Source organism: Camellia sinensis, chromosome 10 (genome assembly GCF_055761805.1).
Source record: "Camellia sinensis isolate YWXY chromosome 10, ASM5576180v1, whole genome shotgun sequence".
Classification (NCBI taxonomy): domain Eukaryota; kingdom Viridiplantae; phylum Streptophyta; class Magnoliopsida; order Ericales; family Theaceae; genus Camellia; species Camellia sinensis.
Genome location: NC_138970.1, coordinates 64,491,736 through 64,514,139, shown reverse-complemented (window position 1 = coordinate 64,514,139; position 22,404 = coordinate 64,491,736). Strand labels below are relative to the sequence as shown.

Here is a 22,404-nt window from a genome sequence, read left to right as displayed (position 1 = left end):
AGTATCTGATTAACTATACATTTTTTTTAATTTATCAATAAAAAAAAATATAATATAAAAAGGTAGCTGAGTGATTTTGATAACTAATGTATGATGATGTATGATGTACAATGAGACCATTCCATATGGAATGATGATTATGATGAGAGATGGTGATTATGATATAAGCAAAGGGGCAAGGTGGTATTCGCGCTTTATATATGAGGGATGGATATGAATCAAAATAATAATTAAAAATAAAAAATAAAAAATTACCAAATCATAAATGGTCTGTAGCATTTTCCAGAGCACCAAATGACCTCTTGACGGACTTTCTCTGATTCCAAACAGCACAAACTACAACAAACGAAGGTGAAAGTGAAAGTGAAAGTGAAAGAGAAAGAGGGGAGGATATTAAAAGGTACACCACCGCCACTTCTCTCTCCAACTCAGCTTTCATTGTCATTTGTTTTTGTTTCGTTCTCTCTAATTCCACAACAAGCCCCAGGAAACTATGCAATTTGGGTCCCAATCATCTTCAATCTGCTTTAAATTCGTTCAATCGCATGGTCCGAATGCGACCTCTGCCCCCTACTTCTCAATTCAATAAAAGCTTTAAGCCCTCTTTTGAAAATGGGTCATTACGGCATCGCTCCCTCTCTCTCTCTCTCTCTTATTGGGAAATTCCATTTTGTAGGCATTCAGGTCAATATCTACACCTTCAACATTGCTATTAACTGTTACTGCCGTGTTAATTGAGTCTATTTCGGGTTCTCTCTTTTGGGTAACCTCTTCAAACGCGGTTATACACCTGATGTAACTACCTTCACAACTCTGATTAATGGACTTATTTTGCAAGATAGAACTCCTCAAGCTATCGAGTTATTTAAGAAATTAATGACAAGTAGATAAATTGAACCCGATGTGGTTATGTATGGAACCATTGTCAATGGGCTTTGTAGAACGGGGAACACTATCAGGGCTGTTAGTTTGCTTAGGGTAATGGAAGACGGAAGCTGTAAACCTGACACCGTAGTGTATACCACAGTCATTGACAGTCCTTGCAAGGATAGAATGGTGGATGATGCTCTCAAACTCTTTTCTAAAATGGAGGAAAAGGGTATTTCCCCAAATGTTGTCACTTATACTTCTTTGATTCATGGCCTATGTGATTTTGGCTGGTGGAAGGAGGCCACCGGAATGTTTAGAGAAATATTGGATAGTGATATTGCTCTGGATGTTCATACGTATAGTGTGTTGCTGGATGCATGTACCAAGGAAGGGAAGATGAAAGAGGCAGAGAGGGTACTTGAAGTCATGATACAAAGAGATGTGGATCCTGATGTAGTCACATACAATACTCTAATGGATGGATATTGTTTGCAAGGCCACATCGATAAAGCAATGAGAGTGTTCAATACCATGGTGGAGAGGGGCCTTCACCCTAATGTTTTTAGCTATACCATTCTAATCAATGGATATTGCAAGAAAATGAAAATAGATGAGGCCATGCATCTCTTTCGAGAATTGCCTCCCAGGGGTTTGAAACCCGAAAATGGAACTTTCAGTGCTATGTTACGGGGTTTGTTTCAAATAGGTAGATGTGGAGCTGCCCAAAAACTTTTTAATGATATGCAAGCTACTGGCATAATTCTAGATTCTTAAACTTCTGGTATCATGTTGGATGGGCTGTGCAAAAACGACAATATTCTTGAAGCATTGTCATTATTCCACATGATGGAACGCAATGGTTTACATCTTGATATTGTTATGTATAATATCCTCATTGATGCATTTTGCAAAGATAAAAAGCTTGATACTACAAGGGCCCTTTTTAGTAACCTTTCTTCCAAGGGATTACAACCTGATGTTAAGGCATACACTACGATGATACAAGGCCTTTGTGAAGTAGGCCTACTGCATGAAGCTAAAGAGTTGTTTGTTAAAATGGAACATAATGGTTGCTTGGCAGATGTGTCACTTAGAACACTATTATCCGAGGATTTATTGGACAACACAAGTGCTATGAGGCATTAATACTTGTTGAGGAAATGGTTCAAAGGGGGTTTTCAATAGATGCATTCACTTTTCCCTTGATTGTGGATAGCCCTCCGAGAAGTGATAAAGAGGTTCATGCCAAAAGATAGTCATGGAATGCATGATATTGAGTAAATTTCTTAAGCTGTGAAGGTAATTCTACTTTATAATAAAACGTGTAATTTATCCAAAAAAAAATATATTTGTACTAACACGTCCATGTGTAGGCCTATTATGCGCACAAAAAGTGTGTTATTAGGTGAACATTTATATATATATTGCATTATGATATTCTTTCTTGTACCGGTACGTACCAAACTAATTACAAAAATGGTACACTAAGTGGTATGATATTAACAAAATTGGTTGGGTTTTATTGTACCTCTTCTCTTACACTAGGATGAACTTATTGAAGAATTTGGCATTTGAAAAAAATGCTAAAAATTAAATGCTTGGGGAATGATCACTGCGTTTACATAAATAAATAAATCATAATAATAATAATAGTAAAATCAAAAGCTTTATTAACAACATGTTTGCTTAATAACTAGATGTTGCTGAATGATCACTACAATAGGGTCATAGAAGCCTTTTCAGCCAGGTAAACCTAATTTTTGTTTTCAAGAATTTTTAAGTTTTGTTAATAGTTAGATGTTGCTTAATAACTTAAAGATTCTCTTAAGATGTTGCTCACTAATCGAGTATCAATTTCTGAATATACCTGTTGCTTTTTATGAACAAGGTAAGGGAGCTAAACTGTACAATTTTGTCTATGAGCTAAATTTGTTGAAATGAGGCAAAAGTGACATATGCTGCTGATTTCTATATCTTTTGCTCACAATACGAAATGCAGCCCTATGGATTTTATTTAGGCTGAAGTGGCTTAAATGGTGCTCTTTTCCTGATGGATGTTGAGTTGAGCCAACACCTAGCAGTTTACCTGTAGTATTCGAGAATAATTCTACCTGTTCACCGATGAAGTACGGGTACTCCAAAAATGGTACCGTACGAGCACCGAGTACTTACCGGGTGTGGATACGTGTACCGGTACGCGTACCGGGTACGCCGAATACATGCTAGGTATGGCAAATACATTTGGGTACGTTGTGGGTACAACACCGGTACGGAACGGGTACGGCGAGGGTTTTTTTTTTTTTTGCAGCTGCTAAAATTTGTTGCATCCTTTATTATTCTTCTTTCAATTTTGAAAATATTAAGTAAGTTATTTCCAGCACTCTTTACCCAAGAGTCATGATTTTGCTCTCTTTTGCATCCTATTTTAGACAATCAAAAAAGAAAAATAAAGAATTATATAACTTTTTAGACAAGCTGTACTCTTTTTAGTTTTGATATTGAAACTTGAATTTGTATATTGGATGTTTAGTTATAAATTTTAAAAAAAATTGGAGTACTCTAGCCGTACCCGTACCCGTACCCTACTTTTTAAAGAATTTGCCATATTAGTGTACTCGTATCGTACCTATACCCGTATTTATACCCGCACCTGTGCTTCATAGCTGTCAACCTTTCAATTTTGTGTGGTATAAAATAAAGTCGATGTATCTAGGAAATTTCTCTCTCTCTCTCTCTCTCTCTCTCTCTCTGTTTTGCTGGTAAGAACAGAGAAAAGACTTCTTGAAAAGCAATGGCTGGCTGCTTACCTGATAGTGGTTGACAAATTAATATTAAGGATTTTCCCATCTAAACAAGCCACTGTTTTCTATATGAGATTGTAAATACAGTTTCATGGTTATCCCTTGACCTCTAATGCACGTGGTAAGAAGCTAATTACCGAGGCATGGCTACCAACAAAGCTAGAAGCGTTTTTCAAGAACAAAGTTGTACAAGGACTGAAGTCCAATGCAGACGAAGCTCAGTTGTTGCTGCAACTGCAAAGATCGAAGTAGCAACTAAAGAGTTCCACAGTGGATTTATATGTGTTGTGGTTGTGCCTTAGCATGCCCATTTTCTAGTTGTTTTCGGATAATTCTTGTGAATATATCTGACCTGAAACACCCCCGCCCCAACCCCCAACATTAGTTTCACCCATGTGTGGAGACAATCACCACCAAAAAGGAAAAATGGGAAGAAGTACAGGCTCACCCTGTTGATCAACTGATGACTAGCTCTAAAAATCACTTCTTCCACTTGATTCTTCAAAAGATAATTGTAATGTCGGTAAGAACATCCTACAGTGTATGTTGCACTCAAGAAAGAGGGTGGGTTCAGGTATTTGTTTTCTTTCCTTGGTCTTGTAGCTATGGTAAATGAAATTTGCTACTTCTGCAAGAACAGAATAAGGAAAAAAAAGATAGCAATGACATATTCATTCTAGCTACACTAGAGGCATATCTAATAATAAAATCATCTGTTTTGAAATCAAGTTCTACTCTATGATATAACATATGCTCATTCCTATTGAATTTGTTGTTGAAGTGCGACCTTGGTTTGTTAAGCCGTCTCTACAACCATATGTGGACTCTAGAAACCAACTTTAATTTGTTTTAGCTTAAACAATGCACAAAACTACGTGTCAATGGAAAAAAGTTAAAATAAATCTTGGCTAGTTTATTTTATATTGTCACCCTTTCATTTTTTACAGAGTTTTTTTATTAGTAAAGTAAAAATTTCATTAAAAACATGAAATGAAGTATGATCTTTATTAGCTTTGACTCAGCACTAGGCTCTTGTATGTTTATTTATGATTGCAAATATCAGTCTTCTTCATTCTGTTCTAGGAGATTGGAATGTTTTCGATGCAAATGCTCACTCGATACTTCTTTAAATATTGATGTAGCTACTGCCTGAATATATATATATATATCTCTATACACTTATATATAAGAGGGAGTTAGTAGATGCTCCAGTAAACATGGCTCTCGTTTTGCTATCCGTTTGTGTCCTCCTTTATTCTGTTTATTGAAGAGTTTTTGTTTTATTGAAGAGTTTTGGATTAATTGGAAAATGCACAGATTACTCACTCTCTGTGTAGGAGAACCAGCATGTCTCGCTTTTGCTAGCCACGTCTACCTTTTGCTAGCCACGCCTACCTCTTCTCTCCCACTATGCCGTCTCTCTCTCTCTCTCTCCCTGCATTTCTCTTTCTCTCAGTCCTTACGTCTCTCTTTCTATCTCTCAACAATGATAGTGAGATCACATTATGGACGACGATCAATGGCTCACGATGATGATCTGAAAAGTGTACCGGAGATGGGTTAAATGTTGACGATTTGGATGACGATGGGTTTATGATTTGTATGATGATCTTGAAGCTGTGTTGGACCAAATCTATGGGTTTAACTATGTGTTCAACCAATTTCAAAGGAGGCATCAAAGAGCCTCTTTTTTCAAGCCATTGTTCCTACATTGAAGGCCATCATCTTCAACCAAAGCTCTTGTTTGGGTATCTCTGTTTTTTTTTTTTTTTGGTTTCCTTTTTTGTTTTAATTTGTTGTAACTTAAATTTTTTTTTTTTTTTTCTTCCTTCTGATTTCCAGGGGTCAATCTTCGAAGCTGAAACACAACTAGAATAGCTAACAATCTTATTTTTTAAAAGGTTAATAAATATTATCACCAATTCTTCATTGTTTGTGGAGCTTTCTTTCTTGTTCTTACTTCTGTTATCATTTTTCTCTGCTTTATTTCTTTGGTTTGTTATTCCTTGCTCTAGTTTTTTTTTTTTTTTTTTTCAAGGGAAGTAGACCGAAGTCTCAGATTTTGCTTTCTTTTGGCTACAAATTTGTTTTCCATAATTTTTTTTGGTTTCATGTTTTTTAGCTTCAATGTTATACAGTGGCTATAGATAGAACATATGAAAGTTCAGAAGTTTCACTCTTTGTTACTTTTTATCAAGTAATTAGAACCAAGGGAAGGCCACTTTAATCTTTTCAGTGAACTTTGCAAATTAGGTATTTATGAAGCCAACCACACAATTTAAGTAGTTTCTAAACCTATAGCCTTTTTAGTGCTAATAGTTAGACCTTTTCTGCAATCTCGGTTGTGACCACCTCTGAATTATTTGTATGAGTTTTTTTATTTTATTTTATTGAATATCATATTGCCAAAATAAATAAATAAATAAAAATAGTTCTTCTTCTTTGATGGGTAACCCCTTATTTCTTATTATTCTAATTTCTTTGTTTGTGTATTTTTAAAAAATATGTTTTATTTTTATATGCAAGATTGATGGATGCTTCCTAATCTTTTTGATTTTTAAATGTTTAGGATTGCATTAGCTTGGTGATTGAATTTGTTATATTTGTGGGCTAACTTTTGGTTGGCTTTTGAGTGATAGATTTACAAAGATTTTGAGCTTGTCGTTTCATATGGACAATTACTGTAAGAAAAAACTGATGTATTATTGATTGATATAATGTTAATTTTGTCTATTACAAATGGTTCCTTATATAGATGTAGGTGTAGTGGAGTAGGTGGTGGTAGGTGAGTGTAGTAGGTGAGTGTGTGGTAGGTGATGGTAAGTGTGTGGTAGGTGATGGTAAATTTTAACAGCCCCCCGCAAACTCAAGGAGGATAGGAACTAACCAACTTGAGTTTGGAGAGAGTAACAAAACAAGAAAATACATAAAAATAAAAGAGGGTAGGAGACACTGTATGGTCGTGTCAGACCATTGGTGAAGACACTGAAAGGTGGTGTCATAACGTGGTAGAGGACACTGTATGGTGGTGTCATAACGTTGTAGAGGACACTGTATGGTGGTGTCATAACGTTGTAGAGGACACTGTATGGGGGTGTCATAACGGTGTAGAGGACACTGTATGGGGGTGTCATAACGGTGTAGAGGACACTGTATGGGGGTGTCATAACGGTGTAGAGGACACTGGATGGCGGTGTCAGACCGATGTAGAAGACAGTTTATGGGGTCATGTCGGACCGTTGTAGTAGATAATGTTGTGACAGTTGTTGTGACAGTTTACAGAGTCTTGCTGGACCCTTGTAGAAACTAACCGGAATCAATGTCGGGACAGTTTACAGAGTCTTGTCGGACCCTTGAAGGAGCTAACCGGAATCAATGTCGGGACAGTTTACAGAGTCTTGTCGGACCCATGAAGGAGCTAACCGGAATCAATGTCGGGACAGTTTACAGAGTCTTGTCGGACCCCTTAAAAAGTCGCACCCTCAAAAGGTGTGCCCAATCTTTCAAAAGGCGTGCCATCAAAAGGCGTGCCCAATCCATAAAAAGGCGTGCCAGATATGATGGCGAGGCACGTGAGTGCCTTGGCTGGCGCGCCCGTTTGTCGTCTGGCGTCTAGTGGCGCGCGATACGCGTGGCTGCCTCGGCTATTTAACCAAGACAGAGGCTGAGGCTGAGGCAGAAGCTGAGACAGAAAAACTGAGAGAAACCTCTGAAAAATTCTTCGTTTTGCTGAGAAAGATACTCTATAACACTCTGTTGCCCAGAAAAATGGCTTCGTCTTCCCGCGGTCTGCTCACTCTCTTTCCCGATCTCAACGAGTCAACAAGAGAGATAACTGGTGCAGTGGCACTGGAACCTCAACCAAGCGCCCCGGAGTTTGCTCCGTTGAACTTTCCTATGCGGTCTGTGGAGCAAAGAATGGCAGTGCAGTCGGATGTGGAGGCCAATCAGTATACATTGAAGTCATGTGTGGAAACCATGACTGCGGTTACAAATTTGTCGAACCGGCTGCAGAGTAGGACAAATGAGGTGCAGCAGTTAAACGCCCAACTGGCTCTGCTCCAACGCATGTATAAGGATGCGCGAGCAGAGATAAGTGTGCTAAAGGCAGAAAATAAGGAGCTGAAGCGGAAGGCCACCGTGATGTTCATGTTAATGTACACCTAAACCTACTCCACTAAACCTAACCCACTACACCACTCCACCTCCACTTCACCTACTCCACTACACACTCCACTTCACCTACTCCTCACCTACTCCCAAATCCTCTCCTATATAATAGGAATCCTTGTAATATACACAAAACACATCAATCAATAATACATGAATTTTAACATGGTATCAGAGCAAGGTTAAAGATCTTGGTGTTGTTCGCCTTCCGGCGGGCGGCAACCTTGCCCTGACCGCCCGCCGGATCTCAACCAATTCAAACCCTGCTCCGTTGGTATCAACGAGTTTCTCTTTAGGTAACAATATCACAGGGAACAGTTTGATCTTCCCATCGTCAGCAACAACGACTGGATCTGCACCTTGAGTAATCACAGTAATCCTCTTGTGTGTTCCCGATGCCTTTGGCCATTTGGAAATTTTCAAAGCTATCTCCTCGACATTCTCTGTCTCCCAGCCATGAACTTTTGAAAAGCTCCCCTCCACGTGGCGTCATCCTGATGGTCTACGGCTCCTGCAACAACATCAGCTGGCAATTCCAGTCCACCCCCATCTTCCTCGCCCAACATGGGTTCGCCTGCTTCGCCCTAGATCTCGAAGGCCATGGCCAGTCCAACGGCCTCAAAGCCTTCCTCCCCGATGTCGATCTCGTCGTCAATGACTGTCTCAATTTCTTCACATTCATCACTGCCAACACACAAGCTTCATGTGCTACAGGCTCTGCTTCCGATTAGCATACACAGCTCTCTCAAAAAAAAAAAAATAAAAAATAAAAAAATAAAAAAAACAAAAAAAAAACAACACACTCTCTCTCTCTCTCTACTCAAGGTGACCACTTTCCAACCCCTTATCCACCACCTTTTGCACATACCCATACCTTTTTTTATTTTTTTAAACCAATCTCCACCGCCGCCGACCTCGGCCCCGACGCCGCCTTGTAAAGCGCCCCTGTGCCCAGCTCCGCCACCACGCTGATTTGGGTCACATCTCTCTCATTTCTTCATCATTTTGGAGATTCGTCTTGCTGTGGCTGCTAACTTGCGCTATCCTCCTCCCACCCTCCATACACTGCCATACTCACACACAAAGCTTGAGACTCACAAATTGAGCTACACACACACTGTTTTGAGGGAAACATACTCACCAGCAACGAGAAAAGATACACAACACTGATCTGGCTCTCTCGGCACCTGGTCTCCCTCTCTCGGCAGTTTTTTGGTTCTCCAGGTACACACCACACAGATAGCAGCGCACATACACCATATCCCGGCATCAATCTCTCTCAGGGGCTTCTTGGAGACAGATGCTACACACATACGGGTTGCTCTCTCTCTCTCAACAGACACACACTCTCTCTCTGGGCCACCCCATTCACTTTTCTAATTATTATTATATACCTTTTTTTTTTTTTCATTCTCCAATATCATCACACCCAGACACCAACTTTTGTTCCCCCTCTTTTCCTTTCTTTATTTTTTTTCTTTTACTCACCCATGTGACCCACGATTCTTTTCATTCCACTCTTGTTTCCCACTTTCTTTATTATATATATATATATATATATTAATATATATCTCTTTTTATTATCTTAAAAAAAAAAAAAAAAAACACCACATCATCTCTCCTCCGTTTGATTTCCAACTCCATTATTTTTATTTATTTTCTCCCCACCACTTTCCTTATTTCCCCCATCTTTCATTTTTTGATTTCAAATATATTTTTATTATTTTTTTTTTCTTTATTTTTTTTTCACATTATTTTTAATCTTTTTTTCAATTCCATTCATACCATATAGCTTTGCACACCCAACCATATTTTATTCATCTCAGGGATCCACCCCGATCACCATTTTACACAAAAAAAAAAAAAAAAAAAAAACAAACAAACAAACAAACACAAACCAAAAAAAAAAAAAAAAAAAAAAAAAAACACCAACAGCTTTGTTTTCTTTTCTGCAGCCGGCCACCAACCGACCTCACTTCTTCGCCTATTCCGCCGGTCTTTTCTTCTTGCTTCCGTCCTGGGCGGCCCTTGCCGGTGTTGCCTCCGTATTTCCCACTCCACTGGGCATGATCACTACTCCCTGCTCCTCCACTGCAGCATATGGCGGACCTCCAAAACGGAACATCACGGTGGCCTTCCGCTTCAGCTCCTTATTTTCCGCCTTTGGCACACTTATCTCTGCTCGCGCATCCTTATACATGCGTTGGAGCAGAGCCAGCTGGGAGTTTAACTGCTGCACCTCATTTGCCCTACTCTGCAGCCGGTTCGACAAGTTTGTAACCGCAGTCATGGTTTCCACACATGACTTCAATGTATACTGATTGGCTTCCACATCCGACTGCACTGCCATTCTTTGCTCCACAGACCGCATCGGAAAGTTCAACGGAGCAAACTCCGGGGCGCTTGGTTGAGTTTCCAGTGCCACCGCACCAGTTCTCTCTCTTGTTGACTCGTTGAGGTCGGGAAAGAGGGTGAGCAGCCCACGGGAAGAAGAGGCCATTTTCTGGGCTACAAAGTGTTACAAAGTTTCTCTCTCCGCAAACGCAGAGTTTTTCAGAGAAGGGTTGGTTACAGAGTGTTTCAAGATTTGCAGCTCTTAGAGACAAGCTCTCCGAGAGTTCAGAGGTTTCAGACTGGTTTGCACAGCCTCTGCCTCAACCTTGGTTTAAATAGCCAGGGCCGATCCGTGCATCGCGCGCCACTTGCCGACAGACGACAAAACGGGCGCGCCAGCCAAGGTCATCACGCGCCTCGCCATCATGTCCGGCACACCTTTTGATAAATTGGGCACGCCTTTTGATGGCACGCCTTTTGACAGATTGGGCACACCTTTTGAGGGTGCGCCTTTTTCAACGGTCCGACATGACCCAATAAACTGTCCCGACATTGATTCCGGTCAGCTTCTACTACGGTCTGACATGACCCCGTAAACTGTCCCGACATTGATTCCGGTCAGCTTCTACAACGGTCCGACATGACCCCGTAAACTGTCTTCTACATCGGTCCGACATGACCCCATAAACTGTCTTCTACATCGGTCTGACACGACCACACAGTGTCTGCTACAACGGTCCGACATGACCCCGTAAACTGTCTTCTTCATCGGTCTGACACGACCACACAGTGTCTGCTACAACGGTCCGACATGACCCCGTAAACTGTCTTCTACATCGGTCCGACATGACCCCATAAACTGTCTTCTACATCGGTCTGACACGACCACACAGTGTCTGCTACAACGGTCCGACATGACCCCATGAACTGTCTGCTACATCGGTCTGACACGACCATACCGTGTCTCCTATCCTGTTTTATTTTATTTATCAGTTTACTTTCTTGTTTTGTTACTCTCTTCAAACTCAAGTTAGTTAGTTCCTATCCTCCTTGAGTTTGAGGGGGGCTGTTAATGTACACCTAAACCTACTCCACTAAACCTAACCCACTACACCACTCCACCTCCACTTCACCTACTCCACTACACACTCCACTTCACCTACTCCTCACCTACTCCCAAATCCTCTCCTATATAATAGGAATCCTTGTAATATACACAAAACACATCAATCAATAATACATGAATTTTAACAGTTCCGATTTGGAGGTCCACCGTATGCTGTAGTGGAGGAGCAGGGTGGAGTGATCGTGCCCAGTGGAGTGGGAAACAAGGAGGCAACACCGTCAAGGGCCGTTCAGGACGGAGGCAAGAAGAAAAGGCCGGCGGCAGAGTAGAGAAGAAAAATCCCGCCTGTGGATGATGTTTTTTTTTTTGTGATGTAAAAGTGTGATCGGGGTTGATCCCCTGATATGAATAAAATGACAAGGTTGTGGAATGTTGTTGGTGTTATTTGGTGGTGTTGTTTTGTTGAATAAGAAAAATAAAATAAAAGAAAACAATGGATAAAGAAAAGAGAGAAAAAAAAAATTGGTGGATGGGTGATAAGAAAAACAGCGGTGTGATTATTATTATTATTATTATTATTATATATATATATATATATTTTTTTTTGTGGAATATAAAAAAAAATAATAAGCAGAGAATGGATGTCGTGCATGTGAGTGGATGGGGCAGTGTGTTGAGTGTATGGGGCAGAGAATGGAATAAATTAAGAGAAAGGAGAGATATGATTTCTTTTGAGGCACACTCTGTGTATAAGCTACCCCACTCAGCAGTGGCCGCTCGAAGGCTGTGCGGGCCGTGTACTGAGCAAAAGATTCCTGATCAATTGCTGATGGGTTCTTGAAATAATGGAAAGTTGAGACAAGGATAGCCAAGGCATGGACATGGTTAACACTGACACTGAATTGATCTTGCAACATCCTGGCTCGCTGATCGCACATGCTCACAAGCACTTCTTTCCTTCTCTCCTTGTTATCAGCATCCATTCCCTTGTATTTGATGCCGCTAGCAATGGCCATAATAAAGATCCAAATCACTAGAATTCTCCCAGTCCGAATGGAATCTGAAACGCAAGGATCCGAGTCCGTCTTCTTCGATTTGGATCTGAACAATCTCGCGAAGAGAGAGAGAACCTAGTCTTCTTCTTCTTGCTCGAGTTTATAGTACCAGGGGGGCCAATTTGCGGAGTACTGTAGAACAACTGATCGGACAGCGAGTGGTGGTGGTGGCCGGAGATTCTAGATGCACGGCGACAGACGTACGGCGAGGTTGAGCGAGGGAAAACGAGAGGCGGTGGAAGAGGATCAGTTTTCCGGCGATCTTCTTGTTCGAGATGGAATTTGTTGAGCTCGATTGGACTTGTGCTTGAGCTGCGATTAGGGCAAAGAGTCGTTCCCGGAGACAAGAACCGCAGACACCGACGCTGCTACTGAGATCGGTAAGATGGTTCTTACACCTCATTGATATATATGTGTATGTGTGTGTCTGGTATCGTGGTGATGGGTCGTGAATGAGAAGATCAAGTTGGTGTTGTGTATGTGTCTGGGTTGACTGGGTGAGTCAAGGACAGCGACTTGAAGGAGTTGGGCGTGAAGGTGGTGGACTCCAAGAAATTTCAAGGTATGTGTAGAAAAGTCTAGCGGACTAGGTTGAGGTCCGGCGGGCGGCCAAGGCGAGGTTGCCGCCCGCCGGTGAAGCGAAAATATTAGGTTCTAAACCTGCTCTGATACAATGTAAGAAAAAACTGATGTATTATTGATTGATATAATGTTAATTTTGTCTATTACAAATGGTTCCTTATATAGATGTAGGTGTAGTGGAGTAGGTGGTGGTAGGTGAGGAGTAGGTGAGTGTAGTAGGTGAGTGTGTGGTAGGTGATGGTAAGTGTGTGGTAGGTGATGGTAAATTTTAACAATTACTAATTTCATCATTCTGGGATTTTTTGGCCTTTTTGGGGTAGTGATTGAGGTGCTTACTTTCTCTCTCATTGTTATGGTCAAAAGGGCTACTTTTAAAAAGTAGCTTGATTCCTTTTGATATTGCATTTAAATCTAGGTTCAAGATCCGCGGCAATAGATCTGTTAGGAGGTGTTGCCATCAAACACCTTGTATCAAAATAGCTCTGTCATAGCTGCTTGAAGTTCGATAACTTTATGTAATTATTCTTTTTCTGGCAGTTAGAACATATATTAGTTTGCAGCACGTAGATACCTAAAAGCAAAAATATCCCTTCTTTAGTAGAAGGATAATGAGATTCCTCATTGCTCACTCACTTGTGATGATTAACTGTTATTTTTTTTAGTCATAGTTTCTATATGTTCAACCTTTGATAAAAGGTATCTTTAGAATCCTGCCTTGTGCTGTACTCCCTCAGAAAGCTGCTAAAAAGGGAAAAGGACCCATAATGTTTGATTCTTGGCTTCTTTTGTTTTTTTTAGTGAGTTGTTCCTTGGATGGACTCTTACCCTTATTTCAATTGGTCTGGAGTCTTTTGAAGCAAACTTGTGCATTCTAAATGCATAGTGGTTGCATCTTATCCAATCTAAGACATGTAGTTCCTTAGGTGTTAAACTATTTTTTTACATTGATGTCTTGAGAAATTTAGAAGTTTATTGTAACAAGTCTCAAACCTCCATTCTCAAATGAATCTCAATTGATCATTGTAATTGCTATACAATTTGAAGTATAACCTAAAATATTTTTATGATCATTTACAATGTTGATGGAATCTACTTCTATAGTAAACTATTCAATACTTGTCATCGCATTTTTTAGATTTTTAGTACACCTGATGGCAATGTTGTTCAACATAAGCTGCCATTTTATCATTTTTTAACCACTCTAAATTAATAGTTTGCAGAAAGTCATGGTAAGTCTATTAAAAAAGGAAATGTGGAAATGTAGAAACATCACTTGTGCATTTCGTGTTCTGCAAATAAATTTACCTTTTCGTTCTTTTTATGCCAAGCATTATTTTGAATTTTTGCTTCAAAAAATGTGGTTTTGACATTAATTTTTATTTACAAAGTTGGGATTTTGTGAAATGTTTCTTAAAAAATAAATGAAAGGTGCTTTGTAATTTTAAAAATTGCCACTTTCACATCATCTTGGTCATAGATTTTGTAGAAAATTAATCTCGGTTTTGCATAAATTTACTGTTATTACTTGAGATCATGATTAAGCATATGATTAAACTTGATCTAAGAAATGGATTGCATGTATTCTTTAAAATTTCTTAGATAATTTTGATATCTTATAGCCACTAATGTGAGATCAAAACTAACCTAAATTCTTCCCAAATTTTGGTGAATCAAGCATATGTGTTTGTTGATTCAAGTATCTTTGTGTGGTGAATTAGTTATTTCAATATAAGCATGGCCTTGCCTTTGAGACAATCTTTAAAAAAAGCATCTATCTTTTGTTTGTGAATTATCATGTGTTTCTTATTTGTGTCTTGCCCTTTTTCATTGTGCTTTGCTGCATATTTTCAACAATATACGATACATTTGATGGCCACCTGATTCGATATAATCATATGCATATGTGCACATACTAATGCATAGACAAAGTTGCTTTTGTCCATGCATTTATTGCAAATTATGCACTACTATTGAATGATCTTCTGGTCGACACTCTTCATCTTCAAAGCTGAACTTTCTGATATTTGTACTTTCGAAATGCTTAATGTGTGCTAGATTGGGCTCTTCTTTCTAGCTACCTACATTAATACTTGATTTACTTTTTCATCAAAAATTGCAGAGATCGTGGACTTTGGTTATCCCCAAAATCTTTCTCCGCATATCCTAAAGTTTTACATCACTCATGAAAGAGCACACTCGTCATTCTTGTCAAAAGATTAGATACTTGCTTTACTTTTCTATTTTAGCACGATTCTCTAGAATTGGACCAATGTTGGTCGTTTTTTTTTTTTTTTTTTTTTTTATGGTAAGACCAATGTTGAAGGTTTGTTCTACTTGTGAAAAATGAAATGTCTTATTTTGTTTTTCGGTAAGACCAATGTTGAATGTCTATTCTATGGTGGTCAGATGATTAAATTCATAGTTCAGGTCACTATTTTGTTTAAATTTAACATAATTATTTAAACTTCCTTTTAGTTTTTTAAGCAGTTAAGAGTCCAACTGAGATTCTCTTTAGTAGGGATAAGGAACACAGTTTCCTTTTGAAATCTTTCACGTAGAAATTGGTGTCCTCCACACCCCCCCCCAAAAAAAAAATAAAATAAAATAAAAATGAATAAATAAATAAATTTATTGTCCATTTGCCTTTTCTTGTTTTTACTTGATTTTCGGTTTTGTTAATACTTATTGCTGGAAATTTGTGTTAATGTATATAATAAGATAGTGGCATGTATATAATATGATAGTGGTGTTAGTGGTAGATAGTGGCATGTATAGAATATGATAGTGGTGTTGGTGGCAATGTATATAATATGATAGTGGTAGATAGTGGTAATATATAATATGTAAGTGGCATATAATGGGTTATAATGATGTTTGTAATATCTCCTATATAAGGAGTGTCATTTGGTCTTGTAAGATAAGAAGTTTTGAATATAACAGAAATATATTCCTTCTTCCTCATATTTTCGGAGTTCTTCTTCCTCATATTTTCTAAGTTGGTATCAGAGCAACAAAAAACACAGCAGCCCTAAAACCGTCATAGCCATGTCGGAAGTCACGTCCGAAACCACTTCAACCCCTGTCGCTGCCATTCCGGTGAAAACGTCCAACTCTCACTCTGTCCAGATCACCACCATCCGCCTAAATGGTGATAATTTTCTCCGCTGGTCACAATCTGTCCGGATGTATATCCGTGGGCAAGGAAAGATCGGTTACATCACTGGTGACAAGAAGGCTCCTGCTGTTAATGATCCGCTGTTCGACAGTTGGGACGCTGAAAACTCCATGGTTATGACATGTTAATGCAGTTGCTACTGCTATTCACCTTATCAATCGAATGCCTAGTGCCAAATTGTCTCACAATTTCACAAATCACCTTTTGAACTTCTCTATCATGTCTGACCTGATTACTCCTTTTTGAAGGTTTTTGGATGCCAATGTTTTCCTTGGTTAAGACCTTATACTCATATACTAAATTGCAGCCTTGGTCCTCTTTATGTGTTTTCCTTGGCTATCACTCTTCTTATAAAGGTTATAGATGTTTGGATATGGCCACTGGCCAAGTCTATATTTCTAGACATGTGGAGTTTCATGAAGATGTTTTTCCATTCTCTGCTCATCCTTCTGCTCTTCCTCAGTCTTTATCACAGCTTCACTCTTTCTTTTGGCCTACATCTGCTACTGATCAGTCTCCGTCCAGGTCCTCTTTGTCTGCTGCTCAGTTCTGTCCAGCAGCAGCTTCTCTGCTTTCTTCCTCTACAGATCGTCAAGTCTGTTCTTCTGCACCCCTTTTTGATGCTCCCTCTGCAGTTCCTCAGCTCTGTTCTCCTGCACAGCCTATTGCAGCTTCACAGCCTATTTTAGCCACCTCTGCTTCACAGCCTGCACAGACTATTGCAGCTTCACAGCCTACCGTCTCTCTATCTAGCACTGAAGCTGAGTATCGCTCTCTTGCTCATGCTACTGCTGAACTCAGTTGGTTACAAATGTTACTTCATGATCTTTCTATTGCTCCTGTCACTGCTCCTGTCCTTTTGTGTGACAACTTATCTGCAATTGCTTTAGCATCCAATCCTGTATTTCACACTCGATCCAAACACATTGAAGTTGATTGTCATTTCATCCGGGAAAAAATTGCCCCCAAGAAGCTCCTTCAATATATCCCTTCTGCTGAACAAATTGCAGATGTCTTCACCAAACCTCTGTCTGCTGCTTGGTTTCAATAGCTTCAGTCGAAGCTGCTGGTCCACTCTCCTCCCATCAGCTTGCAGGGGGATGATAAGACTATCTTAGCAGCAGATAAAGCAGCTCAAGCAGCTCCAACAGCTCCAACAGCAGCCTATGCTTCATCAGCTGCAGCTCCAGTTCAGCTCACAGCAGTTAGAGTTTGTTAGGATTGATTAGTTAGAAGTTTGTTACATTGATTTGTTTTTACTCACTTGTATAAATATCTACTGTATCTGATCATAATGAATAAGAGAGGAAAAGTTTCAATTGTTCATCAATAAACAAGATGCACATGGTAATCTTAAAGAGTCTTTGTACAATTGAAGTTTTTAACCAATCTGCTTATTGGCATATCATTACATGTTTCTCTTTGTATATCGTCGTAGCAAATTATGATCTCAAATGCTTGCTGGAGATCTCTCTCTTATTTGTTATGAGTGATGATTGCTAGAGTTGCTGAATATTATTTAAGCATTTTTCTTATGAATTTATTGTTTGTTTGATAATTAAATTAGTGACCCACACATTTTGGGTCAAGACAACCCGGATGTTCATCAGGTCTTTTCAACGATTTCTGAAGGATTGGGGCTTTGCTAGCAGCACGACAGTGAGTTAGCGCCGTCGGTGGAGGAGCTCGAGCATTGCAAGGACGCTGGGAGGCCGTTGGCTGGTGCTCAGCATCCTGAGTATCCTCATGATGGGGAATTTTTATTGGGTCATGAGAGTCTGACGTTGGAGGAGCAGCATCGGACTCTGTCGGGATCTAGGGGAAATCACATGGAGGTGTGGTCAGCAGACGAAACTCGGTGGGCCAATATGGCAGACGAGTTGGCGATGGTGATTTGGCTGACGGAAGAGGGTACTGAGACAGACATGTTGATTGCTGCGGAAGAGGGACGAGAGTCGGAGGTAGAGAAGGTGTTTCTGGGGGATGATCCTCCTTATGCTGAGGAGGTTTCGGCTTGGGTGTTGGATCAAATCAATGAGGTGAGTCAGCTTCTGGGTGTTTCTTTTGAGGGACATGAGGATGAGGCTATGAAGTTATTTTCTGTGATTGAGGAATCTTGGAGAGGGGGTGCTCCCTCTTGATAGCGTGGACTGTCTTTGTTGGTGAACAGTGAACATGCCTTATTTTATTATTTGTATTGGGTTAGGCAAACAATGGAGTTAAAAGAATCTAGTGGGACTGACACCAATCTTGTTACTGAGGTGATAAAAGCTCACTTAATGAAAATTTAACTTACATAACGGATAAATGTCATAAACTGTTAAAAACATTGAAGTCATGTTATGTTTTCTAATTCATGCCCAGGCCCTTGTTTGCAAATGGGCATTATGCTGTCTATTCATTATTTTAGCACAATTCTAATCCCAGTTGTAGTTTTGTCACTGTGTTTATGTATTTGTCTCATATGTGCAAGCTCCCATGTGTATGCAGTTTTTGATTGATGTTATATGTTCATATTTGTAGTGGATTTTTTGGTCATTGTCTTGATAGTATTTAAATTTCATATGATTGTAATGAATGTTAGAACTTTTAGTTCGTAGGGTGAATGCTAAATCTATATATTTTTTTGTTTGGATCGATTTGATTATATTTTGGTTAGTTTGGTGTTCATAGCTCAAATTTCATCTTGTCATCATAAATTTTAGATTAGTTCTTTTTTACTTTTGGTACTGTGGTAGTTAGATCTTTCCCCTTATTTTTGTCTTGATATTTGTTCTTAGGAGAACCTTTATTATATTTGTTTTTGTCATGAAAAGTTTCTGTTTGCCACTTTCACTTAACCTCTGTTTGTCTTCTGGAAACATGTAGAAAAATGAATGGGAACATCTTCTAAAGTAATGTTTGGGCAGCTGAGCAGTCTCATAAAAAAATGTACAAATCACAAACTCGATCATATAAGTTCCAGCCATGGCCTGGAAGAAATGAGGCAAATTACTTGATTCAACGAAATGTTATTCTGCTTCTTGTAAGTATTTCTTACGAGGCTTTGATTAGGTTTCAGTATCCAAGCAACCTGGTTATTGCTTTGAATTATTATAACACTATTACCTTTTCCTTTTTATTATTTTCAATTTTGACTATACTCGGCTAGCATCTTACTTTAGGTTAACTTCAGATTTAATGGATCAGTCCTTTTTCAAATTTATAGATAACTATGCACTTGGATTATTGAATTAGTTCTATCAAGTAGGTAACTTAAGGATTTTTATTGAATATTCAAATACTCAAGAAGCATTCTCATTCCTTTTAACTTCACTCTCCTGCCCCTGCTTGCGTGCTCCAAAAATAAAGTCAGATAATTGAAGCTCAATAAAATTAGCTTAGCAAGCCTTAATCCCAATTACTTGGAGTTGGCAACATGGGTCCATATTCTTTAGTTAGCTTAGTCAGATTGGGTTATTGCACATTGTACATTTGACCTTCGATTATTCCATTTTATGTAAGTCTAAATAGTGTTTCAGATTTTGTTGGAATATTTCCTTGAAATATACTCTACCAAAATGTACATAGCAATTTGTATTTTTCATTGGCATTGAAGTATATTCAACAGAACATCTGTTTGGATCAATTTTTGGTCATTTCTCTTCATAGGCAGGCTTTCAGGTTTTATTTTCTCCTCTCGTTGGTCTCCAAGCATGGAAGTTTGTTATTTACATTGTTTTGCAGGTTTGGTTGTTTGCTAGCAAGTGCACCCAATGTTCACACTATTGCATCGTACCAAATCTTGTTATGCCTTGGATATAGCTCCATCAATGGTTCTCATCATGAAGTTTGGCCAGATTCTGGTGAGAAGTTTTATGAAGGGGACTTTCGCCCTAATGGTAACTCTTTCTCTCTCTCTCTCTCTCTCTGTGTGTGTGTGTGTTTTATTGCTATTCTTTCCTGTTATAATTGAAAGTTAAGTTGCTTGGCAAGGGCAAAGAAAGTAGAAGGATTGTTTACAAAAACAGAAATTAGGTTAAATGAAAACAAATTTCAGTAAATTTCATTCATTTTTTCTTTTAAGGTTGATTAGAAGTTGGACCCACACCCACTTTAATTTGTTAGTATAAAATCATATGAAATGAAGGCAACATACTCTTCGGTTTCAAAGGTCTCAAACTTATGCTTCGCTAGGATTGCTAGTATGGCCTTAAATCTTTTTTGAAATGCTTAACCAACCCTGAGACTTCATTTATGGACATTTTTTTTCATGCGATATAAATAGTTGTCCTAGCCTGTTGTCTGTGCCTGAACTCTTTGTTAATTCTCATATACTGTGATCACCACCAGAGACTCGTCATTTATTAGACATTGTTAAATAGTTAACATAAATATAGACTATTGTCGAACCACTCTCATTTGTTCAAACCTGAACTTCAAAAGCAACTTATGATGCCGGTTTTCTAATTTTAGACAAGTTCATGAATTACATATGGTTTTAAATGATATCGAACTTTCAATGTCTTAGGTTGTGAGTCATTATCTATATATTGAATTGAATTGAATTCACATTATGCATTCACATGATATTGATGTTGAATTGATTTTTGCCCTCTTCTTGTTGATCATATAAATCTTGCAGATATAATGTGGATATTGAGCATAGTAAACGTTTGCCACCTACTACTTCGAATAGAAGACATCCTGCATTGGATGTTAAACGTGGCTGTGGTCTAGCGATGCTTTAGCACATAAGGAGGATACACCAGATATGCTGGATATTGTCATGGAAGATGAAGCTGTATCGAATGATGTTGCTCATGAGGCGGCTCAACCTTAATTGGGAGCTAAAACTAAATTTAAATGAGGCCTTTATAAATTTTCACATTGTAATTGTCTGTATAAATTTATTTATTTTTCATTTTTTAAGGTGCAAAATTAGTAATTAAATTTATGTATTCAAGTTTTGTTAGTATATACAATTTGTGTTTTTAGAATTGATTGTTGCTAATGTAACAGTACACAGAATCAACTATAAAATTTACCATAGAATTGTGTGTTACAAAGCTTTTGTGGTTGGTTTTGTGACTAATATTTCTCTAAATGTCTTCTTATTTTGATGATTTTTTTAAAACTTTTTGTAAAAAGAGAGATGCCTAATGATAAAGATCTATGTTTTTATTGAGATATACAATGATGAAGCCTTTTTGTATGTATAATGACAAATACTTTTTCTTCATATTTAATAGTTGATTTTATGATAGTATTTACTCTTTTTCTTTTTTCTTTTCTTGGTTATTTTTTGGTTTTGATACAAAGATAGTAGAATCATTTTTTGCTGTTCTGCGCAAAGCCGATTTGCATCACCGACTACGACATACAATCGTAGGTGTTGAGATTGTTGTTACAAAGTGTTTATTTATTTATTTATTATTGTTTTTGGGGTGCAAACATTTTTATGTGAATGGAATAGTGTACGAATATATATATATATATATATATTTTATATAGTTATGATTATGTTTATGTGAATGCACTCTTGTAATGCGTACTTTATTCTTACAAATTATGGAACATGTGATGATGTTTTGAATGGTTATGTTTATGTGAATGGAACATTATGATGCTTATATTTACTAATGCAAATTCGAAAACATAATACAAATAAAAAAGTTTATTAAATTTTATTATAAATAAAATTATACATCAATCAATATCTACAATATTAAATGTCTCTTGAGTAGTTACAATGTGATTGATGTATGATGTCCTTTAAATGTTGAATATGTTGAACGTGTACGCTTTATCCCAGTCAAGCATATGCTTTATCTCAGTCGTCTGCTCAAGAGTGATGGTAACGTCTCCAATTGGTTGATATTGGAGGAACTAGATGATTCGATCGCAAAAAAAAAAAAAAAAAAAAAAACGTACAACAAAATGCAAAAATATCAGTTATAATTATGTACAACTAATTGATAAATTAATAAATACAAACAAGATTAATTTGTTGTACCTGCACAAAATAAATTTCTTTAACAAACTCGATGGCAATCTCACGACACTCAAGTTAAGACACTGGCACTGTTCTCAAAGGTAAAAAGGTGAGAAATTGTTGTACAGATAAATAGTACAATACAACGTTATAGCATGACATAATAAGATGTCTCATGTTTGACATAATCATCCAATGCTCATAGTCAAGGTTGCCTTCAAAGTATGACAGGATGTGTGTCAGCGCCTCAACACTTCCATATAACTCATAAAGTGCAGTGTATTCTCTTTGTGGTGTGCAACTCACCTAGTAAATCATGCCTAACTTGATACCATGCATTCTCTATAAAACCTATTAAATCAGCAATAGCCTGAAAC

The 22,404-nt window shown here is 38.2% G+C and overlaps 2 protein-coding genes and 1 long non-coding RNA gene across 6 annotated transcripts; 2 read left to right on the top strand and 1 right to left on the bottom strand.

Annotated features, from left to right (window-relative positions):
• Positions 1–250: 250 nt before the first annotated feature.
• LOC114277634 (uncharacterized) lies at positions 251–15,163 on the top strand. Its single transcript, XM_082891551.1, has 3 exons — positions 251–2,169; positions 5,165–5,572; positions 14,998–15,163. Exon 1 carries the CDS (start codon positions 910–912, stop codon positions 1,642–1,644), a length of 735 nt encoding a protein of 244 aa, XP_082747677.1. The 5' UTR covers positions 251–909; the 3' UTR covers positions 1,645–2,169; positions 5,165–5,572; positions 14,998–15,163.
• Positions 15,164–16,171: 1,008 nt separating this feature from the next.
• Positions 16,172–21,032, top strand: LOC145801146 (uncharacterized). 4 transcript variants are annotated; one of them, XM_082891549.1, is made up of 4 exons: positions 16,181–18,092; positions 18,922–19,078; positions 19,780–19,934; positions 20,678–21,032. In XM_082891549.1, the coding sequence occupies exon 1, from the start codon at positions 16,310–16,312 to the stop codon at positions 17,102–17,104; it is 795 nt and encodes a 264-aa protein (XP_082747675.1). In that variant the 5' UTR covers positions 16,181–16,309; the 3' UTR covers positions 17,105–18,092; positions 18,922–19,078; positions 19,780–19,934; positions 20,678–21,032. The 4 variants fall into 4 exon arrangements, 3 of the variants coding, with proteins under 3 accessions (XP_082747674.1, XP_082747675.1, XP_082747676.1); XR_014342127.1 differs by having other exon boundaries at positions 17,641–18,314; XM_082891548.1 differs by having other exon boundaries at positions 16,172–19,078.
• A 672-nt stretch (positions 21,033–21,704) lies between these two features.
• On the bottom strand, positions 21,705–22,393 carry LOC114277662 (uncharacterized). The gene is made up of 2 exons (XR_014342126.1): positions 22,049–22,393; positions 21,705–21,921 (listed from the first exon to the last, which is right to left on the bottom strand). It is a non-coding gene; the product is annotated as an uncharacterized LOC114277662 (long non-coding RNA).
• Positions 22,394–22,404: the final 11 nt, after the last annotated feature.

Bases quoted from the DNA above. Each gene is read 5' to 3' on its own strand.
- LOC145801146 (XM_082891548.1), top strand. From the start codon at position 16,310: ATGCCAATGTTTTCCTTGGTTAAGACCTTATACTCATATACTAAATTG.
- LOC114277634 (XM_082891551.1), top strand. From the start codon at position 910: ATGTATGGAACCATTGTCAATGGGCTTTGTAGAACGGGGAACACTATC.